Consider the following 22,792-nt stretch of genomic DNA (forward strand, 5'->3'; position numbering starts at 1 on the left):
CAGGCGCGTGCCACCACACCTGGCTAATTTTTTGTATTTTAGTAGAAACAGGGTTTCACCGTGTTGGCCAGGATGGTCTCAATCTCCTGACCTCATGATCCACCTGCCTCAGCCTCCCAAAGTGCTGGGATTACAGGTGTGAGCCACTGTACCTGGCCTCTTTTTTATTAATTTAAGATACATGATTTTGGCTAAAACTAATGAAAATAAATTGATGAAACTTCAATGTAGTGGATCAAGAGACTCATGAAATTGATGAGTTAGATTGTTGTGGGCACCTGTTTTAAATTTATGGTGCCTTTTTAGCAGAATCATGACTTTATCAACTCTTTTTCACACACTTTTATTCAAAGAAGACATTCTCCTCCTCTGCCCCAGCTTATCTTCTTCTTGTCTCCAACTGCCAGTATTCTCATCCACACTCTTTGTAGTTTTGAGGTGTGAGATAACTCCCAAGTTCTTCTTGGGAATGGGTAGAGTTTAATTCTGAGTCTACGTGTAGTGAGTCTATTGGAAGAAGCTTTTCTTAGGAGGTGAAATTTGGGATGGAGTTCTCCTCTACACTCTAGCCCTGTAGCCACAATCTTTGGTTTAGATCTTTGGCATTTTTTGTTGGACATCTTTCATAGTGTCTACCTCTTCTTCCTGCCTCTAGGCTTCCCGCAATTGCCAGATGAAATTCCGAAAACTCAAATCATTCCTGTAGTTAATATTCTTCAGTGACTCCGGAACAATCAAATTCTTGATCCCTCCACATGGGTCTTACCATCTGCCCTCGTGCCCTCTCTAGCTTCCTGCATATTGAGTTCCCCACAGCCCTAGTTTCCCTGAGTTTGGAATATTCTTTCACATTTGCTCATCCCACTATCTAGAAACTTCCTACAATCTCTCTACTGCCAACCTGTCTGTCTAGTTGCTAATTTATTTTAAAACCCAGCTTAAGCAACACATCCTTTTGGATGTGTTACTTCCCTGATCGTTATTCACCTCCATGCCGTCTTTCGCTCAACTCATTGAAGTTAGGTGCCCCCTCTTCTGGGCTGCCACGGCTCTCCATGTTCACCTATGTACTGTACTTTGTATTGTAATCAGTTTAATTGACCCCCCTACTTATTTGAGCTCCTTGAGAGCAGGGCCCTGATTCCTGCTCCTTAGCACTCCACCCTCCCCAGAACTAACATGGTATAGCTTATAGGAGGCACCCTATAAATGTTTAATGAATGTTTGAATGCAAAAGTGTATCTAACTTTCTTAATGATATATTTATGAAAAGAACTTGCTGAGAAAAAGGTCAGTTAGGGTTAGGAACTTGTCAGTATTCTAAATCCCTCTTTTTCAAAAGCATACACATTTAGGAATGACTGCCTTGCTTTAAGAATTTGTAGGGTTTTGTTCACCTGAGTTGTACCTTGCTGTCACAGAAGGATGCCCTGCAGTGGTCTCGCCATCCAGCTACAGTGGAGGGAGAGGAGCCAGAGGACACGGCTGATGTGGAGAGCTGTGGGTCTAATGAAGCCAGCACTGTGAGTGGTGAAAACGATGGTAAGGACCCTTTAACGGATGGGTGAGGGAGCCACAGCAGGCACTAGGGACTAACCTTTATTTTCCTCTCTTCCAGTATCTCTTGATGAAACATCTTCGAACGCATCCTGTTCTACAGAATCTCAGAGTCGACCTCTTTCCAATCCCAGGGACAGCTACAGAGCTTCCTCACAGGTAAGGAAGAGGTAGAGCCTAGCCCGGGAGGATGAATGATGACAGGTATAAGGCAAGATCCCTCCTTCTTCTGTAGTGAGCTGTGAACGTGTTCAGAGAGTGAAGAATAGAAGTCTGGTCTCCAGCTGTTAGTAGCATTTAACAGGGGGCCGCAGGAAAAGTGAACAGTAGGTTTGAGCAGAGTAAGTTTTTTCTCTTTCTTTACCTTGGCTGAGTGATTTTGTTCATTCTTTTTTTTTTTTTTTTTTTTTTTGAGATGGAGTCGCGCCTGTCGCTCAGGCTGGAGTGCAGTGGCATGATCTCCGCTTACTGCAACCTCTGCCTCTGGGGTTCAAGCAATTCTCCTGCCTCAGCCTCCCGAATAGCTGGGATTACAGGCACGTACCACCGTGCCTGGCTAATATTTGTATTTTTAGTAGAGATAGGGTTTTGCCATGTTGGCCAGGCTAGTCTCGAATTCCTGACCTCAAGTGATCTGTCCACCTCAGCCTCGCAAAGTGCTGGGATTACAGGTGTGAGTCACCATGCCCAGCCTGATTCTGTTCATTCTTGTAATATACACGTGAACATTCAGGGAGAAGTGTGGTTAGTGCAGAGTAGAGAGAACAGGAGATTGGGAGTGAGCAGTTTGAATGATAACCCTGCACTTACTAGCCTTGAGACTTGGGGAAAATTCCTTACCTGTAAAATGGGGATAACAGTACATTTTTGTAGCTTGGAATGATGCTTGGCACAGTGACCAGCACGTAGCTCAGTAACATTAACCAGTGCTCTTGTCAGCATTATTTGACAGATCTGGTTGAAGACGAACTTCATTTTACAAGAGAGTGAGTAGAGATAGTGTCGCCAGGGAATGCTTTTGTGGCTCTGCAGTTGACTTGGGCTCTCTTTTGTTCTCTCTTGGAATGCAGGCGAACAAACAAAAGAAAAAGACTGGGGTGATGCTGCCTCGAGTTGTCCTGACTCCTCTGAAGGTAAACGGGGCCCACGTGGAATCTGCATCAGGTATGTGTAAACTCATGGTTGTGATGCTTTTTCCTCAGGTCCTGGGGACCTGGCCTCCCTCTGTCAGCAGTTTCTGACCTAATAGTGTGATACCAGGAGAGCTGTCGGGCCACAGGCAAGAGCCCTGCCAATGGATGAGGCCTGCCATAGGTTCTAGTGCTGGGCTCTGCTGTGTGCCTTCCTCTTTGTCTCCCAGGGCAGTCGTGAGGATCCAACGGAGGAGTTGATTATGCCAGTGCTTTGTAAAAGGTGTAGTCCTATACAAATAAAGATGGCAGTTTGGCACCTGTAAGGTGATATTTTAAAGCCAGACCATGAAGTGGTGGTTTCTCTCAGCCTAAGGCTGGGAGATGGAAGCATCCCAGTATTGCTGGCAGCATCTCAGGGAGAGCTGGGAGAAATGAGCTTGTCTGAGAGCCATGGGCGCGGCTTGGTGATACTTTTGACCAGTGGAATGCTGTGCCTTCAGGGTTCTCGGGCTGCCACGCCGATGGCGAGAGCGGCAGCCCGTCCAGCAGCAGCAGCGGCTCTCTGGCCCTGGGCAGCGCTGCTATTCGTGGCCAGGCCGAGGTCACCCAGGACCCTGCCCCGCTCCTGAGAGGCTTCCGGAAGCCAGCCACAGGTGAGTGGCTTGGCACTTATTTCTCTGCCTGTAAAGGGGGCCCCTGCAGGCCTAGTGAGAAGATGATGTCTTCTATTCCAATTCCTTTACCAGTTTATTTTTACTTCTTGGGTGGCCCTCTATTTTTTGTTTATTTTTACTTTGTAATTTGGTTATTTCATTTGTAGCTCTCTGCTAAACTGTGAGAACTCCTTTCAGGCAGAGATGATGCCATACTGTTTCTCGTATGTCCCTGTAGGCCTAGTCTATGCCTGCCTTGTACTGCATAGTAAGTGTTTGAGTGAGTGAAAACTGCTTCTGAGCTTCTCAGTGAAGAATTCCAACACCCCTTTTCTCTCTTCGGTAGCATCTTGCCACGTTTGTTCCCAACATCTGTAGTCTGTATCAGACGCTCCCTTTTTTACAACCTAGTCAGTATGTTGAGTGGAAGCATGTGTTGAATTTTGGGGATGCAAACAAACTCAGTAGTGCTATTATCTATACCTCCCACCCCTCACCCCACCCCACCCCCATTAGGGTTATTTGCAATATTAGTATGCTCTTTGCTATTTCAGGATTTAATTCTTAATGACCCACATGCTGGTTTTTTTTGTAGATGAAACCATTAAGAAGACAAGCTTTTGCTTCTGAGAATTAGAGTAAACCTTTGCCCATGTGAGAACTAGGTTTGCTGTCTTGCTGCTTTTCCAGCTCATCAGCAGTGCTCAATCTAAGGTCTCACAGGTCTCTAGTCCTAGTGAGTTTTTCAGATAAAAGTAACATTTGCTGAGGCTTCCGTGAGAGGTATTAGCATCTCAGTTGGCTTTGAACAGTCCTTAGTACATTTCTGCATGGAGATCATCCCTCTCCAGCCCATTCACAGAAGGCTTCTGCAGATTTTTCTATAGTATACTAACTAGATTTACTTTTAGATAATTTCCATGATTTCTCCAGTTGAGCTTTGTGGAGCCTGTTCTCCAGCTTTGGAGGGAAGCTCAGAACCTGCCCCTTGCCTGATTTTCTGTGGGAAGTGTCCTTTTCAGGCTGTGACACAGCACGATACAGAGTTTTGTCTGAGGAGATGCAACCCCAAGTGTTCTCCTGGGTTTGATGGCAATGACAGTAACCTGGAAAGAATATACAGGTTAGGATGGACTGGACAATTGAGCAGATTGTGTGCAGATAACTTCTGGGTAGCTTGGGTGCTGTCACCAAAGTTTTCCCATCAGTTGGCATTTGTTTTTTCTTTTAAAAAGCTGAAATCTATACCTTGCTTCAAAAATCGTAGGGCAAATGAAGCGCAACAGAGGGGAAGAAATAGATTTTGAGACACCTGGGTCCATTCTTGTCAACACCAACCTCCGTGCCCTGATCAACTCTCGGACCTTCCATGCCTTACCATCACACTTCCAGCAGCAGCTCCTCTTCCTCCTGCCTGAAGTAGACAGACAGGTGCACATGGGCAGCCTCCCCTTTGCCTCTCTCTGGGTGGGCTTCTGTTCTCTTTTAAGTTTATTTATTAGGATTTTTTTCCCCCTTGATCCTTCTAGGTGGGGACGGATGGCCTGTTGCGTCTCAGCAGCAGTGCACTAAATAACGAGTTTTTTACCCATGCGGCTCAGAGCTGGCGGGAGCGCCTGGCTGATGGTATGTAGACTTGATCATCTCGGACGGCTTGCGACGCACCTGTCGTGTGGTGTTGCATGTCTCCTGGTATTTAAAACCCAAGCTTGCTCTTCTCAAAGGGTTATTTAGTATAAGACAGGCTTTCCTCATTACTAATAAATGTGGTGGGTATTAATATGCCACACAGCTCGGAAGAAATAACAGGGTGTTTAGGTTTAGACTTTCACTATATTATATGTATGTACTCATTCGTCATCTCCTTTTTATCATTAAAACTATAAACACCTATTCCAGTAATCATGGCGTGGTCTGGAAGGGTGGAGGAAAGTACACTGTGGAGTTGAGAAGCTCCACCATGCTCTGTCTTTTTAGGCATTGTCACTTGGAGTGATTGTTAGCTTCTATTAATTTAATTTTGTGGGGAAAGTGTTGAGAGGGCTCTAAGAACACCCCTAGGTTTGATGATTTGCTAGCAGGACTCAGCATATAGTTATATGTACAGGGCTGCGGTTTATTACAGCAGAAGAATACAAAGTAAAATCAGCAGATGGAGAGGCACATGGGGTGGGGTCCAGGGGAAACCATGTGTTGGCTTCCAAGGTCCTCTCTCAGTGGTGTCACACAGGACACATTTAATTCCCCCAGTAACAAGTTATGATAACATGTATGAAATGTCTACTAGGGAAACCTGTTAAAGACTCGATGCCCAGGGTTTTTATCAAGGGCTGATCATGTAGGAAGCCACTGCTTGGCACATACCCAGCTTCCAGATTCCCAAAAGGAAGGCAGGTGTTCAGCATAAGCCGTATTGTTTGCATAAACAATTTAGGCACAGTGAACAACTCATATCAGTTAGGGTGGTTGGGAACTCTCCTGAAATCTAAGTTCCCAGATGTCAGCCAAGGGCTGTTCTTTTAAGTAGGCCTTTCTAAGAGTAAACAATCAGGCCTACCTACTATGTTAACTTTTTATCTACACAGGAAATAAGAATGGTTCTTTTGTTTGTTGTTTTGCTTTTTCGATCAAGGAGTTGCTTGGTCTCACTTTAAGGACGAGTGAATTTCCCTTATAGTAGACATGTTAGCTCTGTCCCTATAAGGGCATGATGTGAGAGAGCCTTTAGAAGAGACGTGTTGTTTTAAAACTGGGAGATTCAGCTGTCCATAAGACAGACATTAATATCCCGAATGCACTTACTAGAAGAGGTTTATTTCTCCCTAGGTGAATTTACTCATGAGATGCAAGTCAGGATACGACAGGAAATGGAGAAGGAAAAGAAGGTGGAACAATGGAAAGAAAAGTTCTTTGAAGACTACTATGGACAGAAGTAAGGCAGTTGGAGCTATGAGTCCTGGTCTGGGGTTTTGAGGGGATAGAGGTAGATGGTCTCAAAAGAGCATATACTTATGTGTTGGACAAGAATGTGGAGATTGCAGTGACACTTGGGTCATTTATCTTAATGCCATTCATAGTGAAGCTAACAGAAGTTTTTCCATGGTTAGATTGTGCACCACACAGATTTATTTTGTTCTGAGATATCTGTGTTTCTGGGTCCATATTATTCATAGAAATAAAAAGACATGTCCACTCTGGCCTGAAACTGATGGCCGTGATTTTGATTTGCAGGCTGGGTTTGACCAGAGAAGAGTCATTGCAGCAGAACGTGGGCCAGGAGGAGGCTGAAATCAAAAGTGGCTTGTGTGTCCCAGGAGAATCAGTGCGTATACAGCGTGGTCCAGCCACCCGACAGCGAGATGGGCATTTTAAGAAACGCTCTCGGCCAGATCTCCGAACCAGAGCCAGAAGGAATCTGTACAAAAAACAGGAGTCGGAACAAGCAGGGGTTGCTAAGGATGCAAAATCTGTGGCCTCAGATGTTCCCCTCTACAAGGATGGGGAGGCTAAGACTGACCCAGCAGGGCTGAGCAGTCCCCATCTGCCAGGCACATCCTCTGCAGCACCTGACCTGGAGGGTCCCGAATTCCCAGTTGAGTCCGTGGCTTCTCGGATCCAGGCTGAGCCAGACAACTTGGCACGTGCCTCTGCATCTCCAGACAGAATTCCTAGCCTGCCTCAGGAAACTGTGGATCAGGAACCCAAGGATCAGAAGAGGAAATCCTTTGAGCAGGCGGCCTCTGCATCCTTTCCCGAAAAGAAGCCCCGGCTTGAAGATCGTCAGTCCTTTCGTAACACAATTGAAAGTGTTCACACCGAAAAGCCACAGCCCACTAAAGAGGAGCCCAAAGTCCCGCCCATCCGGGTAGGAGACTGTTTGATTCCTGGCTGCCCTGGAGCCAGGTTTTCTTTGAGGGTCATGAGATTATAGAGCCCTTAACTCTGGGGCCCTGAAGTTAATTATGTGGGAATGTAGAGCTTTTTATGAGAGGTTTGCTTGAGACAGCCTTCAAGTTTAGTGAGATAGGTTCTTTTCTTCCTCACTTTTTTGTTCACTCTGTTGAAGTTATCTTGAGAGGTCAAAATCCTTTGGGGTTTTAAAATCTTTTTAAGATAGCGTTAGATTCTTTGCTGTAGTGACTCACACAGTCCCACCAGAAATTAAATTTAGAAGTGTGGCATATAACAGCCCTTGAGCAGAATCTTCTCTGAATGGTGTGTTATGGCAGCCATTTTACTATGATGATTTCATTGTTTTAAGGGAATTATTTGATTCTGTATGCCATGACCCTTAAGCTACTAGAATCCTAGTTTTGCTTTACAGTCCCTAGGTCAGATCACCCAGTCAGTTAAAACTATTTTCTAATTCTTTTTTTGCAGATTCAACTTTCACGTATCAAACCACCCTGGGTGGTTAAAGGTCAGCCCACTTACCAGATATGCCCCCGGATCATCCCCACCACGGAGTCCTCCTGCCGGGGTTGGACTGGCGCCAGGACCCTCGCAGACATTAAAGCCCGTGCTCTGCAGGTCCGAGGGGCGAGAGGTCACCACTGCCATAGAGAGGCGGCCACCACTGCCATCGGAGGGGGGGGTGGCCCGGGTGGAGGTGGCGGCGGGGCCACCGATGAGGGAGGTGGCAGAGGCAGCAGCAGTGGTGATGGTGGTGAGGCCTGTGGCCACCCTGAGCCCAGGGGAGGCCCGAGCACCCCTGGAAAGTGTACGTCAGATCTACAGCGAACACAACTACTGCCGCCTTATCCTCTAAATGGGGAGCATACCCAGGCCGGAACTGCCATGTCCAGAGCTAGGAGAGAGGACCTGCCTTCTCTGAGAAAGGAGGAAAGCTGCCTACTACAGAGGGCTACAGCTGGACTCGCAGATGGGCTAGGAGATGCCTCCCAACTCCCCGTTGCTCCCACTGGGGACCAGCCATGCCAGGCCTTGCCCCTACTGTCCTCCCAAACCTCAGTAGCTGAGAGATTAGTGGAGCAGCCTCAGTTGCATCCGGATGTTAGAACTGAATGTGAGTCTGGCACCACTTCCTGGGAAAGTGATGATGAGGAGCAAGGACCCACCATTCCTGCAGACAGTGGTCCCATTCCATCTCTAGTGGGAGATGATACATTAGAGAAAGGAACTGGCCAAGCTCTTGACAGTCATCCCACTATGAAGGATCCTGTAAATGTGACCCCCAGTTCCACACCTGAATCCTCACCGACTGATTGCCTGCAGAACAGAGCATTTGATGACGAATTAGGGCTTGGTGGCTCATGCCCTCCTATGAGGGAAAGTGATACTAGACAAGAAAACTTGAAAACCAAGGCTCTCGTTTCTAACAGTTCTTTGCATTGGATACCCATCCCATCGAATGATGAGGTAGTGAAACAGCCCGAACCAGAATCCAGAGAACACGTACCATCTGTTGAGCCCCAGGTTGGAGAGGAGTGGGAGAAAGCTGCTCCCACCCCTCCTGCATTGCCTGGGGATTTGACAGCTGAGGAGGGTCTAGATCCTCCTGACAGCCTTACTTCACTCTGGACTGTGCCATCTCGAGGAGGCAATGACAGCAATGGCAGTTACTGTCAACAGGTGGACATTGAAAAGCTGAAAATCAACGGAGACTCTGAAGCACTGAGTCCTCACAGTGAGTCCACAGATACAGCCTCTGACTTTGAAGGTCACCTCACGGAGGACAGCAGTGAGGCTGACACTAGTGAAGCTGCAGTGACAAAGGGATCTTCGGTGGACAAGGATGAGAAACCCAGTTGGAACCAATCTGCCCCACTGTCCAAGGTGAATGGTGACATGCGTCTGGTTACAAGGACAGATGGGATGGTTGCTCCTCAGAGCTGGGTGTCTCGAGTATGTGCGGTCCGCCAAAAGATCCCAGATTCCCTACTGCTGGCCAATACTGAGTACCAGCCAAGAGCCGTGTGCCTGTCCAGGCCTGGGTCCTCAGTGGAGGCCACTAACCCACTTGTGATGCAGTTGCTGCAGGGTAGCTTGCCCCTAGAGAAGGTTCTTCCACCAGCCCACGATGACAGCATGTCAGAATCCCCACAAGTACCACTTACAAAAGAGCAGAGCCATGGCTCGCTACGCATGGGATCTTTACATGGTCTTGGAAAAAACAGTGGCATGGTTGGTGGAAGCAGCCCCAGTTCTTTAAGGGCTTTGAAGGAGCCTCTTCTACCAGATAGCTGTGAAACAGGCACTGGTCTTGCCAGGATTGAGGCCACCCAGGCTCCTGGAGCACCCCAAAAGAATTGCAAGGCAGTCCCAAGTTTTGACTCCCTCCATCCAGTGACAAATCCCATTACATCCTCTAGGAAACTGGAAGAAATGGATTCCAAAGAGCAGTTCTCTTCCTTTAGTTGTGAAGATCAGAAGGAAGTCCGTGCTATGTCACAGGACAGTAATTCAAATGCTGCTCCAGGAAAGAGCCCAGGAGATCTTACTACCTCGAGAACACCTCGTTTCTCATCTCCAAATGTGATCTCCTTTGGTCCAGAGCAGACAGGTCGGGCTCTGGGTGATCAGAGCAATGTTACAGGCCAAGGGAAGAAGCTTTTTGGCTCTGGGAATGTGGCTGCAACCCTTCAGCGCCCCAGGCCTGCGGACCCGATGCCTCTTCCTGCTGAGATCCCTCCAGTTTTTCCCAGTGGGAAGTTGGGACCAAGCACAAACTCCATGTCTGGTGGGGTACAGACTCCAAGGGAAGACGGGGCTCCAAAGCCACATGCCTTTGTTGGCAGCATCAAGAATGAGAAGACTTTTGTGGGGGGTCCTCTTAAGGCAAATGCCGAGAACAGGAAAGCTACTGGGCGTAGTCCCCTGGAACTGGTGGGTCACTTGCAAGGGATGCCCTTTGTCATGGATCTGCCCTTCTGGAAATTACCCCGAGAGCCAGGGAAGGGGCTCAGTGAGCCTCTGGAGCCTTCTTCTCTCCCCTCCCAACTCAGCATCAAGCAGGCATTTTATGGGAAGCTTTCTAAACTCCAACTGAGTTCCACCAGCTTTAATTATTCCTCTAGCTCTCCCACCTTTCCCAAAGGCCTTGCTGGAAGTGTGGTGCAGCTGAGCCACAAAGCAAACTTTGGTGCGAGCCACAGTGCATCACTTTCCTTGCAAATGTTCACTGACAGCAGCACGGTGGAAAGCATCTCGCTCCAGTGTGCGTGCAGCCTGAAAGCCATGATCATGTGCCAAGGCTGCGGTGCGTTCTGTCACGATGACTGTATTGGACCCTCAAAGCTCTGTGTATTGTGCCTTGTGGTGAGATAATAAATTATGGCCATGGGAAACATTGTATATTTAGTGTGTGTATTTTGATAATGATTGATCTTAAATCTGTATACAGAATATCATTGATACAATACTCTTTTTAGGCAGGAGCACTCTTGCCTTCCCCCAAAATTTACACTGCTAAAGCCCTCTGTCACTTGGCGACCCTTCTGGTCTTGCTGGAGGGGTTTCCTGGGTATAACCCATTGGGCTGCCCAAGGCCAGCCAGCCTGAGCTCTCCTGCAAGACAGAGCCTGATGTGGCACGGAGTGGGGTTGCGGAGGGTGGGGGGACTGCCTGACTCCCAGAGGGACTTGAAACTGAAGCAAGAAGGTTGCATTCTCCACCAAGGGAGTTAACCTACCTGAACTAAGTAGAAATGCCAGTCTTCCACTGCCCCCTCCCTGCCATCTTTTCTTCTGCTACTTTGGGGAGTTGATGGCCAGGAAAGAAGCCAGCACAGGGTTAAAGTAACTCCTGGCATTGCCCACCAGGGGGCTGGTGCACCTGCTGACCTCAGGGTCACAGTTGAGTCATTTGCCAGTTGACGGAGCAAGTTTGACCTTGGTTCTGTTGCTGAAGCAAATTTGGAACTTTTCTGTCTCAGTGTGATCCACTAACCCACAGGATCATTTGGAACCTTGAATAGCTCTGCTTGGACAATGGGGTTGGGGAATAGGGTTGTCTTTCCTATGAAAATGCCATCTGTAGACCTTGTGAGTCAGCCGTCCAGACGTTTGCAGGTGAATTCCTCTGCTTGACATCCCCCCTGTCATTTGGACCCTATGGGAGTGGGCATCTCCACGCACCTGTGTATGTGAAAGTCATTTTACATTTCAAAGCAGTGTGTGTTTCTTATTTTTATATTTTTAACTCTTTATTCTTGGATGTATAAAGTGAACTTTTTGGCTTCTGTAAGTATGCTCTATGCACCTCTAATGTTTTATCATGTATTTATATGTTGTACACAGTACTGGCTGATTCTGTAAATGGATGTATTGTACAGAGAACATGAACGTCTCTTCCTAATTTTACATCTTCAGCATCATTGCATTAAAGTGGTGTAATCTCCTTCTCTACGCCTGTTGTCAGAGCCACTGAGTGCTGTGCTGCTCGACGTGAGGGTGAAATGATTGACTTGTGACCTGCCAGGTTGCCCGATGCCCTGTTGGGTCACCGGCTGGACCTGCTGCAGCCTGCAGAGCCACAGTCAGCCTGCCCACACGCCACCAAGCAAACGCATCTTGCTTTTCACATCTCCTCCTACAGCCTTAATGGCTGCTCGCTGCCATATGTGACAAATCACCACCACCAGTGTTAAGTGCTTCTGGATTCATGGGTGAGTTCCCTGGGCAGCCCCCAGGAAGGCCTTCCAGATCTGGCTCCAGGGTCACCACCTGTCACAGCAATACCTGGGACCATGCTCTCCTGGGACTGTGAGGCTCCTTTTGACATACTTTTGACATCAGGCAGGTTTGGGAAGAAACAAAGCCATGCCTGCTCCTGCCTCTCTCCCAACATGTTTCCAGCAAGTAGATGCCCCTGTGTGTGTTTTCCCTTGCCTTGTTTCCTGCCTTATATCTTGTATTTCGACTTATTACAGAGTTGAGGGTTCTTGCTTAATTTAGATCAAGTATAAAATTTGTATGACTTCAAGTCTCATTTTATCTGAAAGGTTTTTTTCTCATTTAATCTGATGTGGCATTTTCGTCATCTGAAGCATGAGTGACAAGTTGGGAATGATGTGATTTAGAATGCAGTATTGGCCAAGTCCAAGTTGTCAACTTAAGCGTCTGTTTACCAAAGACCGGGAACAGGGGCCCAAGCATGTCCAGTCCTCTTCTTCCCTCTGCTGGAACCTTTGGGGACACTCAAGGGTACAGTTTGACACTGATCTGGTCCATGGGGCTGCCCAGAGAAAGCACTGCTTCTGTATGTCTCTTGTGGTATTGGAACAATAAACCCGTACAACCTGCAGTTGTGGTCTCAGTCATCTGTGGCTGCCTCACTGGTGTGGGAAGGTCAGCTGGAGTGCTGAGCTGGAAGGGAAGGAGTAGACGCCAGCTCTCCTCACCTTGGCTCTGGAGCTACTCTTCTTATACTTGGAGCTCTTCTTTTGGGAGGTTAGTCCAAAAGGAATGACTTGGCAGCTTCACTGGTCTTTAGCCGTTCATGACTTGGTGGACTTCACCACATAGACTGCAGTCAGCGTTCTACTGAGAATGTTTCCCCTTGGGAGTGCGAGTCACAAACTGTGACATCCCTCTGCAGCAGCTCATCCAAACAGCTTCACTGAGGTTGAGGTTGCCAAGTGGCTTCCTAATGGTTAGTGGTCTTCTGTGGGAGGGTGACTAGCTCTGACCTTGGAAAACCTTAACCACAAGCACCTCTTTCTGTAGCCTCTGGTGGCAGTGAGAGGAAGGTGCTGGCCCAGGGTGGGGTGTCTGATGCTAGTTGAGTGAGCCTGAGTAGACCACGTGCTTCAGGGATTGACTTCTTGAGAAGTCTTCAGACGTCTCTAGAGTACGTAAATACATTGACTTTGTGCTTATCAGAAATAATTTTATTAGTATATAAATAAGCCAAAACAGCAAAATGATGGGAGTTTAAACATATATTCATTAATTTTTTCCTGTGAATTGGAGGAAAAACTTTGTGGTGGGATATCCTTTGGGGAGTTCAAGCTGCCATTTTGTATTGCTGCCGTTTGATCGACATGCAGTTTTGAGAATTGATGGTTCGGAGGCCCTGTAGTGACTGAGCAACTGCCTGCTGTTGGTGATATGTCCTTGTGTCACAGAATCCATTTGCCCACTCATGTCTGCAGGAGCTCAGAATGCATTACGGTCCCAGATCGGGACCTTCCAATGCCTGTTGCCTCTCCTCAGGGAGGCAGAATGGTGTAGTGAGTTCCTAGAGTATAGCCTCTGCGACGTGCCAGCTCTGTGTTCTTGGGCCATGTTATTTAACCAGGCTGCCAACTCTCATATATGAATGGGTGTAATAGTTCCTACTTCATGAGATTGTTAGTGCCTGCCACCTAGGACATAATGACTGTTAGTTCACAGCAGGCCAAGACAATAATTGTTAGGTGAACTTACAGTAGAAATCTATACAGCTACTGCCAGCTACTTCACTCTTGCTCCAGAAAGGAGCTGTCAGGATGTAGGCCTTGTGCCCACTGCGCTGAGGGGTGATGCAGGCTGTGAAGTCACTTTGGACCCTGGCTTTTGGTCTCAGGCCACAGACCTGACCAAAGGTTGAGTGTAGTCCTGAGTTTAGACTGAATATTTGGTCAGGAAGGCTTATTTTGCTCATGGTCCAAAGGACAAGGGAAATAATGTTTCAGAATATAGGAAGAATGGTACTGGCCTGGCAAGGTGTCATTTATTTGCTATCCAGCCTGCTGTAAGACTGTGTTAGAGGGGCGTGTGGGTATGTGTGCATGCTAAATAGAGCTGCCTGCATCCATCAGGGGTCTTGATGGCCAAAGCATCTGCCTGCCCTGTCTCCCTGAGAGGAGGGGACCCAGGCTGTGTTGCCCTCGTGTGGGTGTTGTTTGAAGCCATGGAAGGGGCAGGATGTGGAACTTTGGAGATTGCTCCAAAATTGGACAACACCCCTATGCTTCCTCTTGTCTCTGGTCAATTTGAAAGCCTAGAATGAACATCTCTACCGTAAGCCGTAGATGAACGCCCTGTGAGAACAACAGTTGTCAGTGCTGTGTTACCTGATACGGGTGGGTCTTAACCTTTTTTTGGGAACTCTCCCCCCATGGAATGCACATACAAAGTTTTTTGGGTTTTTTTTGCAGACTCTCACTCTCTTCAGGCTGGAGTGCAGTGGCGTGATCATAGCTCACCGTAGCCTCGAACTCCTGAGCTCCAGTGGTCCTTCCACCTCATCCTCCCAAGTAGCTCAGGCTACAGGCACGTGCCACCACGCCCAGCTAATATTAAAATTTTTTGTAGAGACTGTTGCCCAGACTAGTCTTGAACTCCAGGCCTCAAGCGATCTTCCCGATCTTCCCGCCAGCACACCTGGCCTCACAAAGTTTTGCATACTGTGTCAGGATTTACCAGCTCCTTAGGCAGCTGGGGCCCTTTGTTTAAGAACCACTGGCTGAGAATAAACCTAATAAAATCTGTGTTTATACAAAAGATCAATTAAGGGAAGATAGGATTTTGCAGAGATTCTTCTTGCAAAGAAATGTAACTACTAAGCTTCCCTAGTGCATTTTAAGTTGGAAAAATAGCATATGCATGTTTTCCTATTTTTCATAAAGGGAGGTTTGCCTGTTTTGTCATTGAATACATTTTAGTTCACTCTTCTGAGGGGACATTCCCATTTGATGAAGTCTTTTATCCACTGTTAACAACAGTGGTGCGGAGCCCCCAAAGGAGCCAGACTAGAATAAGGGAGCACTTTTCTGCCCTCAGGCAATTTCTCCTGGGAATCTCAGTGCTCTGGTGGACTGCAGTATTTCCTGTGGAAGGAGGTAAGTGTTTGCGGGGCTGGCCAGCAGGCCATGTTCTGGAGCTGTTGTCACAGGTTGTGGGTTTCTAATAGACTTAATAGTTTGAGGAGTCTCAGTGGTGATCATTTTAGGCAGGAGAAGGAATTTCCGTGGTATTAACTGAGGATTTGCTGCCCCTCAGCAAAAGGAAAGCGGCAAGGGAGGTGTCAAGGGCCATCGTCTTCTGGCTCTCAGTGAGTCTCAGCCCCAAAGTCATGCCCTTCTCCATTTTATGTATTTGGCTACTGCACAGACTTTCTATGAGAAAAAGGATTCTTATGTTGTTATTTAAAAATCAAGGTTTTAATAAGAATTAAATTAATACACATTTAATAAATGTGTATACATATATGTATGTGTGTATGTATGTGTATATGTGTATATATGTGTCTATGTGTATATATGTGTGTATGTATGTATATATATATGTGTATATATGTATATATGTGTGTGTATATATACACACACACGGAATTTTAGCAGTCAAATGTATGCTTTTAACATGCCTAAAGTTGTTTTTAAATCCATGATCATGTTGGTTCCCAGCCATATTCCTACCATTTTTCCTTAAAGCTTAACCTAAACCATATATATAGGATGAAAAAAAATTAGCACAAATAAGTATCTTTGGGAAAAGCAGCCCTTTTGTTTCCTTCACGGTGGGATCCAGGGTTTTGCATAGAATGGAATGTTCAGCACTGAAGGTTCAGAACCAGGGATCATGTTTGCTCAGTTTTCCAAACTAGCACTTAGGGATTGTTATGGGAATTTGGTTTCAGTCAGTTGCCCATGTGCTAGGGTGAGAGGTTGTGGAAAAGCTACAAGTTTTTTGCTGGTCACTGAATTTCAGCAAGGCGTGTACCCCGTGTGCCTCTGTGTCTGCACGTGGCGGGTAAGGGAACTGAGATTTAAAACAGTGCATGAGAGTTCTGCCTGTGCTCAGCAACTGAAGGGCACCTGGGAAAGGTTCATTTCCTTCCCTTTCTAACAGATGAGGTGCTGGAATTACAGGTTTATTTGTTCTAGAAAATGTACTGAGGACCTTCTGTGTGCCATACTATTGGCTAGGAAAAGGTGGAATCTACTAGTAGAAAGATGTTTCGGTGCCCAACTAGATGAGGAAGGATGAGAAGTGGCAGGCGGTGCTGCTGTTGATAGGACACAGTGGAAGCAGAGCATTCGGTTTGTTGTTCAGTGTTTATTAAGTAGATTCAGTCTTATATATGATATACAGATTCAAAAGGAAAAGGATTCCACATACTTATGAAATCAGTGCATTTAGCAAGTAATACCATGGAGATAACAGCTCGATTAACAGCTCATTGGTCTTTTGTTAAGTGAGGGAGAGAGGGAGTCGGCCTGTGCTAGTCATTCCACAAACAAAACAGAATTTAGTCGCATCACGTAGAGAAGACACATTCTAAGAATGAAAATATTCAGCCACATTTACTGGTAAAACTCACTATATAGAACACAAATAGTTTTTATAGAGAGCATTGAGGAGGAAGTCCTCACCTGCTTAGAAGAGCCACGTTAAGTTGCATAGGTGCATATCTGTAAAAATATAATTTAGAGGTGAAGCCATTGATTAATAGAGTCACCTTTAAAAGTTGGTGCCATCCACTGTTTGCCTTAAGTGCTTACTATCTGGAGCCCTGTGCCCCTCCTCGGAGGTGGGACCTCATGAAGGAGCTGCCCCCAGAGGAACCCTGAAGAAATGGCTTGTACTATCTGCACTGAAAGTCTTAAATCTCATCTCAGATACGGAACTCGTGCTCTTCCAAAACATGTCTAAATTATGCCAGAGGACTAAAGACCTCTTGGGTTGTCCCTAAATCCTGGTTGGCTTGATCCTGAAGGCAACATGAGTCATTCTGACCTTCCCACTCCCAGGCTGCCCAGGGAAGAACTACATTCATCCCACAGCTCTGCAGCAAAGTCCTGCCTTCCGTTTTCCTCTGTCCATGCAGTTACCCACCAGCAGCCAATAAGAGGTCTCTCTTCTGACTCCTGCTCCTAAATGGACCACATCATTGAGGCATATGGGCCATCTACCAGGTGGAAAGTGTTTTTCAGCCAATCTGAGTTCTACGTGGTGTAGGTTTTTTGTTGTATTTTTAGGTGGAAACGTAGGTAAAAAGTGAGAGGTTTTTGTTTGTGGCTTTGCTAAGCAGATGAGCTTAGTGAGGTGCATCTTCCTCCTCAAGAGCAAGTCTTGCAGAACACACAGGGACTGGGGGCATCTGTACATGTAAACAGTACACTTTCACTGAGTCCAAAATTAGGAGCAAAAATACAAAGGTTCACATTGGTCTTAGGTAGATACAGGCGAAAAAGGATTGAGCTGTTTAGCTCAGAAACAACAAAAACAAAGTTTCTAAAGCACCACTAAATTATATAAAAATCAGACCATGGACGGATTGAAACTGGTATTCTGGTGAAATACTTTACTATTTTGTAAAAAGTTTTACAAAAAATTACAAATTAAAAGTATCAACCCTCTGAGTTCAAAGCAGCATTTTGAAAATGAACTGGTAGTTAATCCTGTAACCACCCTTAGAGTTGTAAGTGGCCCTTGGGAATAGGGATGGATGGGTTCCACCTCTTTGAAATCCTCGAAAACCCTCCTAACTCCCTGCCTGTCCCCCTCCCCGTCAGCACTGTCCTTGGGAATAAACTGTCCTTTGTAAGAGTGGTGATGGTAAAATGAATTTCAGATGGGTTACACACACACTATCACTTGTCTACCTGATGATCCACCACTAAGACCGATGCCCACTTCTCTGATGCTACCCTTCTTGTGGGATTAGCCCCCTGCAAAGACTCTGGAATTGGAGTATCCTACTCTTGCATTTCCTTTTTAACTTAGGATCCCAAATGATCACTTTGTGCCCTGAGGCCCTTCAGAAGATTTTTAAATGGATGTGGGACAGGGCTTTGGGAGCTCCTTTTGGGAGAAGGCAGTCCCTCTGGTGAGGGTGAGACAGCAGCGAGCTTAGTTCATCAGAACCAGCTCTTTGGTGCCCTCCAAGTCGGGAGTAGGGGGAAGGGGTTGAAGCTGCATCTTTTAAAACAAAAGCAAAACAACAAGTTCCCTGACTGAGCCAGCTAAATGGAATCCTGTTTCCATGCAGAAACTTGCTCCTGATTCTGCCATCTCTAGGGCTTCAGGTGTAGTTTCACTGGAAAGGAGGAGCCCACCCAAGAGGTGGGGTCGACATGATGAAATCCATTGTCCTGGAGGGGCCTGGGAGGCCCAATGGACTTTAACAACATATTCTTTCCTTTCTCTTGAAAACACATTGAACCGACGCTCTTGCCGCAGTACTAAGGCAGGCTGGAGGGTGGTCAGTTCCAACAGCTTGAACTCAGAAAAACATGACTTCAAACTGTAGCTTATGCTGATCTTTAGATCTAATCCTTGTGTGGGTAGGGGGAGGGAGCCCCTTCCCCAGTCGTCTTTCTCACTCCTGTCTGCCAAGAAATGCAAACGGTTCATGTCTAGCTTGGGTACTGCCTCTGGGAGGAGAAGTGACACGTTAAGTAACTGATACCAGGAATTCTAGGGTGGCGATTGTCTCTGCCAGGTTTTAACATTAAGATTTTCACAAATTGCCTGGGGTAACATTTTGCAAAAGATCTTACTGATTACTTTGTAGTATTGTTCACACACAAAAATAAATATTTACACGAATTCAAATGTTGAGGGGAGTAGTACTGAGCAGGTGGGGCCAGATGTGTGGATGGCTGGGGTGTGGGAGAGGCCTTGGGCACTGGAGGTTGTGCTGTGCTAAGGGTGAATCTCAGGTGTCCTGGCCCTGACCAGAGGCCTGGGGATTGGTCAGATGGAAGGCAGAGGTGGTGTGGTGTGGCTGGATGGGGTGTTGGAGGCCACTTGAGAGAGAACGACCACCCCCAACCTCTAGGGGCCGGAAGTAAGCACGGGGTGGGCACCCTACCTTTCAGAGTTCTGGACCTGAGGCAGGATGGGGCATCCTCACTGGTGCCCCCCCCATCCCTCCTTGCGGGGAGTCTGCCACAGTGCCGGGAGGCAGTGGCCACAGCTGCAACAGGCAATTGGCTGCAGAAAAGCTGGTTTGGGAAGGGGTGCCTGTTCTGGGAGCGAGTGGCTCTCCGTGGCCATCCTAGGATCCACTCGGCCCTGGCTCCCCTGGGGCCTCTCTGCTCTGAGGGAGGAAAGGCAACAGAGGGCTTCTGCCAGCTCTGGGCAGGGGCGGGCAGCAGAGAGCTGCTGTCATGGCTACGGAGTGTTGCATGGAGAGGCCCTGGGGGCCTGCTGAGGTCTGGGCGAGTCCCTGGTTTAGCAGCACTGGTAGGTATTGCACTGAGCAAGAGGAAGTGCCTATCAATCAATCAATCAGGGAGGAAGGAAACCAGGCCAGCTTTTTCTTTTTGCCCTTTTTCACACTCCAGGGATTATGGGTTTCTTCCAGGACCGGCCCCTCCGGAAGGGCTGGTCTTAGGAGAACCCAAGTGGCTCCTCCACTTCCACTGATCCCTTTACTCCAAACATGGCGCAAGGGGATGGGAGCTGCAGCCCGCCCTGGAGCTCACGGCTGCCTGATAGCCGGGGCTCACCCTGAAGAAGCGGCCCCTCTTGGCAGGAGTCTGAGGGGCCAGGCCTGTGCACAGAAGTTCAGACCTGGCTCCTGGGCAGCGGGGTGTGAGGGCAAGGGCCCTGCCAACCGGCTGCCATCATCTCCCAGCAGTCCGTCCTGTCAAGCAGCTGAGGGCCAGAGCTGGAGGGCTGCAGTGGCTGGTTAGGGACAGGACGCTCTCTGGGTTCCAGCTCCTGGACACCCAGTCTGGACTTACTTACCTCCCAGGCAGACACATTGTGTGGGGGAGTTGGGGTGACAGCTGTTCAGAACAGGCTCAGGGCACATCCTGGAAAAAGCCCACGCTGGAGTGTGAGGTAGAATACAGGTGACCATGGACTGGGGCTTCTGTAGAATGGGGTCGGGATGCCTCTTTTGTTTTGCTTTGCCATGGGTGTGGGTGAGGTCCTCCTGCTTGGCGGTGCCTAGGGAGGTGCCCGGTGGTGTCCCTGTGGCAGCACTGGGATCTGCAACAGGATGGCCTGGCCAAGGGCTAGCGGCCACAGGGTGCACCAGGCATGCAGAGGAACAGCCAGCCTGGCACCTGCCCTGCCCCTACTGGCCCCAGCCCACATCAGTGTAGTGATATGGAATGTTTGTTAGGTATGGGGATACATCCTTCTGATCAGACAGACACAGACTAGCAATCTGTACAAACACAAAAGAATCCATTTTCAGAAAAATAAATTACTAAGGGGAGAGGAAGAAAGGGTCCACTTTGCTTTTCTCAATAAATATGCAATTCTGCTCACCTAAGACTTGAAAGGTAATTATCTGGGGATGGGATTCTAACATCAGGGTCCACGAAGGTGATTCTAAACAGAGCTGCAGCCCCAGCGCCTTGTCAGGGGAGCCCCCAACCCTTCCAGAGCTGCCCCGTTGGCCTCTTCCAAGCAGGTCAGAGCACCCGTGTGGTGAGATTCCAAAAAAAAAAAAAAAAAGTGTCCTTGTGCCCAAAGTCTCAGGTGCTTGGAGTGTGGCTAGAAACAGCTCTTTTGGATCCCACCTCTTTCAAAAACAAAATGTACCAACTGGTGAGGCAGGAAGCCAGGTCCAGGCTGGGACAGCCTCCTTCCCTAGGGCAGTGCGCTCCAGGTGCCGGTGGGGTCAGTTCTGCTGTAGGATGAGGTTTTCCAGTTCATCTGCAGAGCGCAGCAGGAAGGCAGCAGACTCCCGGTAGCCCGCGATGAGCTGCCGCACGGCGCTGATCTCCGTGGGGCTGAGCTGAGCGGTGGGCACGGGCCTGCTGGTGCTGGTGCTGGAGGGGGTGGGCGTGGGGGTGGTGGAGGTGGTAGAGGCCCCGCCTTTCATGCTGAGGTCCGTGGGCCCTGTGGAGAGGGAAGTAGGGTGAGAAGGGAGCAGCCACCCTGCCTGGCATTTGGGAGGTGTACCTTCCTTGGCACTGTCATTATCTATGGCCTAGTGCCCACTGTGAGTTGGGCACTGAAGTCCGTGGCTCTGGTCCATCTCCCTGATGGCTCTATCCCTAGTGCTTAGAATGGGCCTGCGGGCAACAGGGTTCTCAGAGAATCCTCAGGGTGATCTTGCAAGGATCTGGTTTTAGGTGAGGAAGAGGAGGCCTTGGGGCAAAGGAACTCCTAAGATCTGCCTCTCCTCAGTGTGGTGAGCAGAGCTTGGGAATGGGAACTACTACTTCCATTGAGGAACTGTGGGACAAGTGCTAAAAGAAAGCCTCTGCCAGTGTGCCTAAAGGAGCAGCACCCATCTGTGTGCTCTTCCCCAGCCCAGACACCGAGGCTGGAAGGGGAGATGGTGTGCAGGAGACTCTGCAGGTAGGCAGGGGCCCAACACACCTGAGAGATGCGTGTGGGGAAAGCCCAGGAGGAGCTGAGAGTCGAGCCACAAAAGGCCAGGAGAAGAAACATCTGTGTGCCCAGACAAGAAAGGGGCTTCTGTCCAGCTGGAGAGAGGCCAGCTGCCCTGGTTGTCTGGGGGGAGAGGTACAGGCCAGACTGGCCAGGCCATAACTGCACCCCCAGGAGGGACCATGGCAGCCAGTGGATGGAGGAAGGGGCTGGGTGTGTGAGGCCTGTTTCTGCTAAGCCTCAGCACCTCGAATCCCCCCTCCTGGGAGGAGTCCTGTGCCTGAGTGAGGTGGAGGGTTCATGCTGCTGGGATACGAGGGAGTGTGGGCCGGATCCATCAGGACAAGACTCAGACTCGCTTCTGGAGAAACTGCCCGCCCTTTGTCCTCGGATGATGGCAAAGAGGGAGCCTGCCATCTTTTAAAACACACTAGGGGTGTGCGTGTTGGGGAGGGGACCGCCAGGCCCTGTCCTCTCTTGGCCTTTCCCAAGAAGCTCCTGGCTTTGGAGTCAGGCAAGTGTGGATTCAAGTCCTGCTCTGCTACTTCATTGGCAAATTCTTTAACTTCTCTGGGCCTCAGAGCCCTCATCTGCCAAAACTAGGCGGCTCCTGCGAGCAGAAGCTGAGATGCTGGCTGTGAAACACTCAGCACAGGCTGAGGCTCCTTCTCAGCCCACAGGAGGCCTGACTGCCTAGACTGGCCCAATAGGGAAGGGCTTCCAAAGAGGTTTCAGGGCTTTCTGAATGGGCTCCCAGGAGACCTGGAAGCTCCTGGAATTTGAAAAGCATTCTACAAGGTGTTGGGCAAGAAACAGCCAAAGAAGAGAGAATCTGGGCAGGTGCAGGCAGAGCTGCCGCTTCCCTGGGAAGCCTTCTCTGATGCAGCCAGGTCAGCTGCTCTGTTGTCTGCCCTCCCCCTGGAGTCCTTTCCCCACAGCTTTATCTTCCACGAGGGTGTGAGGCTCCCCCAGCTACCCTGAAAGTTCTGATGGTCACATTCTCTCATGATTGCATCTCCATGGCAGTTTTTATGCTGCTATGAAGAGAGATGGACAAGCTCTTGTCACGGGAGGTATCCAGACTGGAAGTAACATCTTGGGATAAACTATGGAAACCTGACTGCTGCTAAAAGGAAGCTGGTGCAGCCCCCAAATGGGGAAGGAAGCTGGAGTCTAAGATGGGACAGTTTGTCACATGGGG

General features: G+C 48.5%; 2 protein-coding genes across 31 annotated transcripts in view; one reads left to right on the plus strand and one right to left on the minus strand.

The window, feature by feature from the left end:
- ASXL1 (ASXL transcriptional regulator 1) overlaps positions 1-12,607 on the plus strand; it is an 80,716-nt gene extending 68,109 nt beyond the window's left edge. For 10 of the 18 annotated variants that reach the window (XM_016937664.4, XM_054674941.2, XM_054674942.2 and 7 more), the window contains 9 exons: positions 1,422-1,542; positions 1,619-1,716; positions 2,628-2,721; positions 3,191-3,343; positions 4,611-4,774; positions 4,873-4,969; positions 6,170-6,275; positions 6,575-7,208; positions 7,724-12,607. In XM_016937664.4, the coding sequence (XP_016793153.1) occupies positions 1,422-1,542; positions 1,619-1,716; positions 2,628-2,721; positions 3,191-3,343; positions 4,611-4,774; positions 4,873-4,969; positions 6,170-6,275; positions 6,575-7,208; positions 7,724-10,630 (4,374 nt within the window). In that variant the 3' untranslated portion in view covers positions 10,631-12,607. Of the gene's footprint in view, positions 1-1,376; positions 1,543-1,618; positions 1,717-2,627; positions 2,722-3,190; positions 4,467-4,610; positions 4,775-4,872; positions 4,970-6,169; positions 6,276-6,574; positions 7,209-7,723 lie in introns of those variants that run through there. The other 8 variants (XM_054674948.2, XM_063803294.1, XM_054674950.2 and 5 more) reach the window with 4 other exon arrangements.
- A 3,717-nt stretch (positions 12,608-16,324) lies between these two features.
- Positions 16,325-22,792, minus strand: part of NOL4L (nucleolar protein 4 like) — a 142,565-nt gene continuing 136,097 nt past the window's right edge. For all 13 annotated transcript variants that reach the window (XM_016937677.4, XM_016937685.4, XM_016937684.4 and 10 more), the window contains one exon: positions 16,325-21,093. In XM_016937677.4, coding sequence (XP_016793166.1) covers positions 20,873-21,093 — 221 coding nt within the window. In that variant the 3' untranslated portion in view covers positions 16,325-20,872. The remainder of the gene's footprint in view (positions 21,094-22,792) is intronic.

Source organism: Pan troglodytes, chromosome 21, assembly GCF_028858775.2.
Source record: "Pan troglodytes isolate AG18354 chromosome 21, NHGRI_mPanTro3-v2.0_pri, whole genome shotgun sequence".
In the NCBI taxonomy this organism is placed as follows: domain Eukaryota; kingdom Metazoa; phylum Chordata; class Mammalia; order Primates; family Hominidae; genus Pan; species Pan troglodytes.